The 10198-nt window shown below is 37.5% G+C and overlaps 1 protein-coding gene across 1 annotated transcript; it reads left to right on the plus strand.

Moving 5' to 3' along the window:
• The first annotated feature begins 6652 nt into the window (after positions 1 to 6652).
• On the plus strand, positions 6653 to 7604 carry LOC133621346 (protein S100-A6-like). The gene is made up of 3 exons (XM_061983378.1): positions 6653 to 6796; positions 6944 to 7105; positions 7204 to 7604. The coding sequence occupies exons 2-3, from the start codon at positions 6974 to 6976 to the stop codon at positions 7456 to 7458; spliced, it is 387 nt and encodes a 128-aa protein (XP_061839362.1). The 5' UTR covers positions 6653 to 6796; positions 6944 to 6973; the 3' UTR covers positions 7459 to 7604.
• Positions 7605 to 10198: the final 2594 nt, after the last annotated feature.

Here is a 10198-nt window from a genome sequence, read left to right on the forward strand (position 1 = left end):
ATCTGATTCATTTGCACTCACACACCTGTGGTTAATCATGTCTGTGTTATTTAAGCTTTTCATTTGCTGTTGGTCGGCTGGCGACATCACATTCATGCTCTGCACTCTTGACATGCTGCTTACTCTGTCCAGGTCATAGCTCATATTGCTCTTTTCTTGCCACGTAAGTTTTTTGTTTATTCAAGCCACTGTTTTGTACCTCCGCTGTGAGCGCCTTTTGTTTGTTCCTTTTTTTCCATAGTTCTGCCTTTGTGCTAGTTTTGTTTTATTAGCCAAGTTTGTTCCCCGCCTTGTGCGCACCTTTTGTTTATACTTTTTATAGTCTATTATTAAATCATGTATTTAATAATACCATGTAGGTAATATTCACGCCATGTCCGGTCCAAATCCTTTGCACCATGGGAAAACAAACCACGCCAAAGTCCAAGTCTTGACAGTTGGCATGTTGCATGTGATTTACTAAGACTGCAATTGAGTGATGCAGGCCGCCTTGTTTAGAAATACTTACTTAAAAAACGTTGCGCATTGTGACTAACAAATTTAAGTGGATTGTTACCCATGCTGATAGTTTTCACTCAATGCTAAAAGCAAGCTATGGTAGAGTTGCTGTAAAATGGTCAAAAAGGTTCAATAATGGGTTGAGTGTGTGAATAGGAGTACATTTGCGTGATGTGACAAAAATAATGTTGCTTTTTTCACATACTGAACAGATTTGTCTCACCTCCAAAATGCTAAAAACAAACATACATTGACCTCAAAGAGGAGGAAAGGTCCAGCACAGTTATGGACAAACAAATATATTTGGCTTGTCTCACACATAAATTCGTAATTAATTTGACTCACTTCCAAAATGCTAATTACAGCGGCTGCAGAGAATCAAAAAGCTCAATAATTGATGTCTTATGTAAGCAGTTTAAAAAAACAACACAATTATTCAGATTCGCTCTCCTATTTTTCATTTTCAGAGTGCGTTCACACAAGCAAGAGAAAGAGATGCTGTTCTCAATCAGCGTTGCAGTGCAATAAGGACAATACAAAATGATCATATCATATCATTTGGATAAAATAAATAATACATTTTTAAAAAAGCACATATAAGAATTAGTCCAGTTCGATGGGAGTCAGTGGGGCGTAGTGTTGTCTCGATACCAATATTTTGGTACAGGTGCCGGTACCAAAATGTATTTCAATACTTTTCGATACTTTTCTAAATAAAGGGGACCACAAAAAATGCCGTTATTGGCTTTATTTTCACAAAAAAATCTTAGTGTGCATTAAATATATGTTTCTTGTTGCAATCAAAGAATAATTTTGGCCTTAGATAAAATAGTGACCATACAAGACAACTTGTCTTTTAAAAGTAAGTAAGCAAATAAAGGCTCCTAATTAGTCTGCTGACGTACGCAGTAACATATTGTGTCATTTCTCATTCTATTATTTTGTCAACATTATAAAGGACAAGCTGTAAAAATGTATTATAAATCCACTTGTTCATTTACTGTTAATATCTGCTTATTTTCCGTTTCAACATGTTCTATCTAGACTTCTGTTAAAATGCAAAAAATACTTATTCTTCTTTTGTTTGGATACTTTACATTAGTTTTGGATGATACCACACATTTAAGTATCCATCCGATACCAAGTAGTTACAGAATCATACATTGGTCATCATTTAAGTTCTCGTGTGTCCAGGGACATATTTCCTGAGTTTATAAATAAAGTTGATTTGATTTGATTTATAAACATACTATGATTTTTTTTTTTTTAAAAGAAGAAAGATTTCGTTACGATACAAAATATTGATGTAATCATAGTAGTATCAACTAGATACGCTATTGTACTTGGTGTCATAACAGTGGATGTCAGGTGTAGATCCACCCATTGCATTTGTTTACATTGTGACGCCGGTGAGCTATTGTATCCTTCAATGGTGTGTAGTGAAGCATGTTTAGATATTCCTCGTCCTGCAGGGATGATACTTGTAAGACCTCTCTTTATTTACTTTCTAACAGAGTATAGTACCGTTTTTGATTCATTAGTACCGCTATACAATACTGGTACCGATATACTGTACAACCCTAGTGGGGGGTATATTTCGGGAGGGGACACAGGTAATCCATCTTCCAGCCATGTTTGCACGATCTGCACGCAGTGACGGGCACGTCATGTTTTGACAATGAATGCATTCATTACGTTTACGAGGCATGCCAACCAGTTATTCTGCACTACAGGTTGTACTCTTGTTGTTGTTGTGTTGTTGCCTTGGCAACAAGCCCTCCTTAACCCTGAAATGAGTACTACGTATTAAATGTGTGTCATAGCCAAGGTATTACTCAATTTTCAGGCTCGTGATACGGAACATGGCCAGGTATTTTTTTTGTTTTTGTTATTATTGACCTTTTCATGATCACCTTTATTATAATGTGTATGGAATAAGATATTTGCACACGTGGGACCAATTTATTTCAAAGGACTGTCATAGTAACCACATACGTGTGTTGGATTGGATTGGAGTAAATACATTATGTTTTTTTTACTTTTAGAAGAGGGAACATTATGATCCCTCTGGGTAAAAAGTAGTTTTGAGCAAATAAATGACGTACGTTTAAATAAAACCTTTGAGAAACATGTTCTTGTATGACATTCTGACAATAATATTGCATGTATGTCCAAATATTGGGCAATTTTTTTTAAATACATTTGAATTTTGCAAGCGAGTAATAACCTGTAATTAAGCATGAATCGTCCATATTCAAAAGTGTGCTTAATATGAATTAAAAAAAAACAATGATGAATCAGTTATTTACCTTGTCAAGACTATATGACCTAATTCCAAATATTCCACTTTGCAACTCGTTTTTTCTTTGTAAAACATAGCACATTTTGTGTTTTTCCCCATTTAAAAAAATGGGAGTACTTATGACAAAAATCCTATGTATGTATGTATGTATGTACTGTATATACGTATGTATTTTTTTGTATGTATATATATGCATGTATGTACATATATATATATATATATATATATATATATATATATATGCATGTATGTACATATATATATATATATATATATATATATATATATATATATATATATATATATATATATATATATATATATATATATTGACATTGATATACATATCAATGTCAATCAATGTTTATTCATATAGCCCTAAATCACAAGTGTCTCAAAGGGCTGCACAAGCCACAACGACATCCTCGGTACAGAGCCCACATAAGGGCAAGGAAAAACTCACCCCAGTGGGACGTCGATGTGAATGACTATGAGAAACCTTGGAGAGGACTGCATATGTGGGTAAACCCCCCCCCTCTAGGGGAGACCGAATGCAATGGATGTCGAGTGGGTCTGACATAATATTGTGAGAGTCCAGTCCATAGTGGATCTAACATAATAGTGAGAGTCCAGTCCATAGTGGATCTAACATAATAGTAAGAGTCCAGTCCATGGTGGGGCCAGCAGGAAACCATCCCGAGCGGCGACAGGTCAGAAGCGCAGAGATGTTCCCAACCGATGCACAGGCGAGCAGTCCACCCCGGGTCCTGACTCTGGACAGCCAGCACTTCATCCATGGCCACCGGACCTGTGTGTCTCCCCCTCCACAAGGGGTAGGTTTAGCAGAGGAGAAAAGAAAAGAAACGGCAGATCAACTGGTCTAAAAAAGGGGGGCTATTTAAAGGCTAGAGTATACAAATTAGTTTTAAGATGGGACTTAATTGCTTCTACTGAGGTAGCATCTCTAACTGTTACCGAGAGGGCATTCCAGAGTACTGGAGCCCGAATAGAAAACGCTCTATAGCCCGCAGACTTTTTTTGGGCTCTGGGAATCACTAATAAGCCGGAGTTCTTTAAACGCAGATTTCTTGCCGGGACATATGGTACAATACAATCGGCAAGATAGGATGGAGCTAGACCGTGTAGTATAAATACACATACATACATACATACATACATACATATATATATACACTTCGGTTTTCTAGAGTAAATCTGTACAGAAGATATGGACATCTACATCAACAATATGATTTGCCTGAGTGGCTGGGCAGGACAGATTGAAAAAAAAAAAAGTAATCGATTTAAAAAAAAAAAAATTCTATAAATCGTGACTAGTCTAAAAAAATGATTTTTTTTTTTACACTCATGTATACAGTTTCAATATAATATGCCACATATTTTACATATTTAAATTGTTTATATATATATATTTTTTTTTACATATTTTTATTTTATCTATTACTTTTTTTACATTTTTGTTTAGGACTGACACATTATTATTATTTAGCAGGAAGGGCATCGAAGAAGATCCTGGGTTTGATTCCCGGGCTCGGGGTCTTTCTGTGCGGAGTTTGCATGTTCTCCCCGTGACTGCGTGGGTTCCCCCCGGGTACTCCGGCTTCCCCCCATCCAAAGACATGCACCTGGGGATAGGTTGATTGGCGACACTAAATTGGCCCTAGTGTGTGAATGTGAGTGTGAATGTTGTCTGTCTGTGTTGGCCCTGTGATGAGGTGCCGACTTCTCCAGGGTGTACCCCGCCTTCCGCCCAAGTGCAGCTAAGATAGGCTCCAGGGAAAAGCTGTAGGAAATGGATGGATGGATGATTACAACTAGGGTTCCAAAGGGGTGGAAAGTTTCCGGTAAATTTACGGAAACATTTTTAACTCCAGTAAAGGAGTTATTTTAGTCTTTGTGAGTCCATGGAAACTTCACTTTTGTCTCCAGCTGGATCCACATCGTTCGAGGATGGAGACAGGTTAGCTGTTAGCTTCAAGCTAACCAGCATCCAAGCAGACTCCTCCACCCCAAAAACATACTTTGCAGGTCGAAGTGTTAATGTGCGAGGAGTGTTCAAAAAGAGTCTCTTGGAGAAATGGCTGACAAGTTAGCATCGCTGACAGTGATGTCATCACCGTCATTGTTTACTGAAGCAGAGATGGTGACAGTGCGTTATGATAAACGTCGCCAGGCTCTGCTTTTTATCGATAGCTTTATCAGATTTAATCTGAAGTTGATGTAGACTCCAGAGATATAAGCGTTAAATATAAAATGTCTGTATGCCCTGGCACACTATTATCATTTCATGACCGAAGCAAAACACTTTTTACACTTTTATACTGAAATCAACACACCTACAACTTATTAAATAAAAACATAGAAAAAACTACCAGCAGTGGTAAAGTTCAGATCCATAAAGGAAAGAAGAAAGTGAATGAATGTTTATAACTAAATACATTTACATATGTATGCAACATTTTTTTCTTTTTTTATTATTTTTTTAATGAATTGAGGAACGTTTATGACAGGGGTCACTAACGCGGTGCCCGCGGGCACCAGGTCGCCCTTAAGGACCAGATGAGTAGCCCGCTGGCCTGTTCTAAAAATAGCTCAAATAGCAGCACTTACCAGTGAGCTGCCTCTATTTTTTAAATTTTATGTTTTTACTAGAAAGCTGGTCTCGTTTTGCTCGACATTTTTAATTCTAAAAGAGACAAAACTCAAATAGAATTTGAAAATCCAAGAAAATATTTTAAAGACTTGGTCTTCACTAACTGACAAAGAAACAGATAACAGATTTGGTGTCCAGTTCAAAGTGTGACATGATTTATTCAAAAATTTGAGAGTTGTCTTTTGTAATTTACATGAGTTATTATTTGTACAAACATGGTGCAAAGTAATTCATGATTTGTTGAAAAATGTTAGTGGCTAGCTAGTTCAAATGGGATATTGTGATTTCACAAGACTGTCTTAGAAGTGATCATTTGAAAATGTTCAATTTGAAAAATGTGCACTTAGAGAAAATATAAAAATAAATTGTTGCATATTGATATTTATCTGTTTCTATATATATTTATTGTGAGAAATCATTAAGATGATCAGTGTTCCACAAAGATAAATATAATTAATTATTAATAATAACATAGAGTTAAAGGTAAATTGAGCAAATTGGCTATTTCTGGCAATTTATTTACGTGTGTATCAAACTGGTAGCCCTTCACATTAATCAGTACCCAAGAAGTAGCTCTTGGTTTCAAAAAGGTTGGTGACCCCTGGTTTATGACAACCTGTTTCCAAAACACAATATAGAATGTGAGATATAACAGGATAATGCATACGTTTATAGTTTTTTTTCAAAACGTTTACAAAAAAGTGGGACCCCAAAAATGTACTGTGAGACCCCATTTTTATGACTTTATGGGGTCACTGTGACCACTTTTTTGAAAATTCCTAGCGCCAACACTGCTGTCAACAGAGGAGAAAAATTGCATTATTTAAATAAATATATTATTTATAAAGCAAGTTTGAGTATCATTGGCACATTTTCACCGAGTCCCAGCCTTGGCACGCATATACAGTATGTGTCCTCTTTTTGGGATTTCAGAATATGGTCAGCCTAGTTCAACAAAAAGAAGACATTTTTGTGCATTGTACAGAATAAGGTAAATAGGAGACCATTATAAAAGCTGTCAGAAAAAGGGTGTAGTACACAACAAAGTAAAGCAATACATTGCAGGAATGTATTGTCTCATGCTCGTCTCATGCTCGTCAAACCAATCAGAGGCACAACAGCGCCGGTGAAACCTGTCTGGGTGTAGCGTGAGACTATTTTTGCATGATGAATAATTTTTTGGTGTTTGTGTACGGGCGCGTGCGCGTGCGCGCTAATTAGAGAGGATGTTACCGGTATAAGAGGAAGCTTTGCCTTCACTTGGATGTATCACGCGTTGTTGGAGAGTCAGAGAAGATATCGCTGCACCTCTTACATTTACTGTGAGTATTGTATCCTTCTCTTTTCTATCTATGATAGTTTTCTATTAATATACTCACTCATAACTCTAACTGTGTCGTTAACCGTCACACAACATTTCAATATTTGCACTTTCGCTTAAGGTTACTGGTTCTCTCTCCAATTAACAGCAACAGATCAATAACCCCCCTCGAGCAGCCATGAAGGACGTAATGAAAGCCATGGAGACACTGATAGATCTCTTCAATGAGTACAGCGGCGAGGATGACCTTTTGAGCATGACGGAGTTGGAGAAACTGGTGGAGGAGGGTCTCAAGGGAAGTGACATTGAGGTGAGTGACAAAGAAAAAAAAAAAAAAAAAGCACATTGTCCACGCAGAACTCAAGTGCAGGTCGCTCTGTACAATTGTCTAAGTGTCGTGTTTGACAGGACAAACTCGATATGGCCGAGGCCACCGAGGTCTTTGGTCAACTGGACAAGAACGGAGACAACCAGCTCGACTTCCAGGAGTTCATCAAATGCATCGGCTTGCTGGCTACAAAGTCCCGCAAAAAGCGCGGAGGCCGGCGTGGGGGCAAATGGGGCAAAGGGGGCGGAGGGGGTCGGGGTGGCAAAGGGGGCAAGGGAAAGGGGGGAAGACGAGGGGGGCACGGCAAGGGCAGTGATGATGAAGATGATGAATGATCTGTCTTCTGATTTCTCTCAAACTGTCATGTGTGGATCCGCTACGGACATGTAATTATGACACTTTGCTTCGCTATGCAACCTTGGTATGACGTCAATTATTATTATTATTTTTTTTTTAAAATGAATAAACCAATGAAAACGTATCTGAAGTGTAATCCTGTCTCTTTATTTACCATTCGACTGAAAAAAGACTTTGATCGGCGAAACGCCACCGCCGAAACAAGACACATGGGATTGTCTGCATGTTTACCCTTTCCTACCTTTTTTAAAGGAGGCGACCTATCAGTCTGTATTGCATGTCTGCTTTTGGACGCTTGTACTGAAAATCAATCTTGTTGTATTTCTTTGAGTACAATTACAATCGAGCTGTTCTATTCCAGTCTATATGATATAATCTAATTTCATTTTACATCATGTTATGTCATTTCATCCATCCATCCATCCATCCATTTTCTACCACTTGACCCTTTCATACAATATTAAATCATCTCATCTTATTTTAGGTCATGTGGTATAAGATTATTCTAATAAAAAATATCACAACACATCTTAGGCCTTATAGCAGGGGTGTCAAACTCATTTTAGCGAAGGGGCCACATGGAGGAAAATCTATTCCCAAGTGGGCCCGACTGGTAAAATCTTGGCATGATAACCTAAAAATAAAGACAACCTCAGATTGCTTTCTTTGTTTAAAAATAGAACAAGCACATTCTGAAAAATTACAAATCATAATGTTTTTTTTACACTTACATGTTGCGGTTAATAGTATTCTGTCTTAATTTGTTGTTTGTATACAGTACAGGCCGCCAAAAGTTTGGACACATAACTGAAAACATGTTTTGTATTCTAGTTTCTTCAAAATAGCCACCCTTTGCTCTGATTACTGCTTTGCACATTCTTGGCATTCTCTCGATGAGCTTCAAGCACACCTGTGATGTGAAAACCATTTCAGGTGACTACCTCTTGAAACTCATCGGGAGAATGTCAAGAGTGTGCGAAAAATGAATCAGAGCAAAGGGTGGCTATTTTGAAGAAACTAGAATATAAAACGTGTTTTCAGTTATTTCACCTTTTTTTGTTAAGTACATAACTCCACATGTGTTCATTCATAGTTTTGATGCCTTCAGTGACAATCTACCATGTAAATTACTGGACTACAATACTCTTCATTCAATGACTGTAAATAATGTAGAAACAAGAGTATAAAGAAGTCATACTGTTCCATTACCTTTGTTCATACTACTGTCAATACTCAACTGCCAAAAGAACTGTAGACACCTTAATATTTATTACTTCCTATACTGTATATACTGTGTATACTGTATATACTGTTATACTATTTGATATTGCACTGGTACTGTATGTGACTACTGTACTTTTACTTTACTGATACTTCTACCATAACTATTGGGACTTATTGTGCAACTTATTGTCTTGGAATTAATGTACATCAGAGCTATTCAAATTGTTGTATTTTTTGTATTTACTGTATTAGATTCAGCAACCAGTGTTTGTATCCCACTATAAGCAATATCTGAAGAGCATGGAAAAAAGCATTTCACTGTGGTGTACTCTGCATGTGACGAATAAAACCCTTGAACCTTGAACCTTGAAATAGTCATGAAAATAAAGAAAACACATTGAATGAAAAGGTGTGTCCAAACTTTTGGCCTGTACTGTATTTTCTGGATAAATGATGTGATAATGATGATCAGTCAAATAGGTGAAATTATAATGCTCCCATTGGAGTTACTTTTTAATCTATCAGAAGATGAAATGCATAATCATTTTAAAAATCAAATTACAGACCTACTCAGTGGCTTAGTGGTTAGAGTGTCCGCCCTGAGATTGGTAGGTTGTGAGTTCCCCGGCCGAGTCATACCAAAGACTATAAAAATGGAACCCATTACCTCCCTGCTTGGCACTCAGCATCAAGGGTTGGAATTGGGGGTTAAATCACCAAAAATGATTCCCCGGCGCGGCCACTGCTTCCCTCACCTCCCAGGGTATGGGTCAAATGCAGAGGACAAATTTCACCACTCCTAGTGTGTGTGTGACAATCATTGGTACTTTAACTTTAATTTAATTTACTAAATTTCCTCAACTGATATTCTAACATCATATGGTTTATTCTGTACATATGTAGCATGTCTACAATAAAACTTGTGGATTTGGACTCATTTCATTAATCACACATGACGTTATAAGGGGATACATATTATTTAAGCATATTTCTGTGCACCCAGAAAATGTGTCCCAAGTCATAAGTAAAACAAGAGTGTATGTTGGGAACTCGCATGGCTGCGGTACCAGTAGAACGGTGATCAGGTAAGAGGATTTTAATATAATTTACACAGAAGGAAGCAGTCGTGCATGTAGGTTCTAAACATAAATCAATCCTTGAGCACTGCAGGAGCGCTCGAGATAGGCATAACAATTTTTTTAATTTACCCTCGGGGATTAATAAAGTATTTTCTGATTCTGATTTTAAAATAGAAACATGCTGATTGGCAGCAGGTGTGGACCGGCTGCCAATCAACAGCAGGTGAGGGAAAAAAACAGCGCTCAGCTGTACAAGCAGGAAATGGAAACAAAATAAGAGCACTGATAGGAAGTAAATACAACCCCCCCCTTTAGGGACAGATTCCAGTTGTTCCCAGGAAACAAAACGGAAAGAGTTCAAAAGTCAAGGGAGGGCGGAGGGAGGACTTGGCAGAGGGTTGCCAGGCCAAGTCCC

The sequence above is a fragment of the Nerophis lumbriciformis genome, linkage group LG21 (genome assembly GCF_033978685.3).
Source record: "Nerophis lumbriciformis linkage group LG21, RoL_Nlum_v2.1, whole genome shotgun sequence".
In the NCBI taxonomy this organism is placed as follows: domain Eukaryota; kingdom Metazoa; phylum Chordata; class Actinopteri; order Syngnathiformes; family Syngnathidae; genus Nerophis; species Nerophis lumbriciformis.

Coding starts and splice junctions, on each gene's coding strand:
- LOC133621346 (XM_061983378.1), top strand. CDS start 6,974: ATGAAGGACGTAATGAAAGCCATGGAGACACTGATAGATCTCTTCAAT. Junction 7,106..7,203: donor TCAAGGGAAGTGACATTGAG/GTGAGTGACAAA, acceptor CGTGTTTGACAG/GACAAACTCGATATGGCCGA.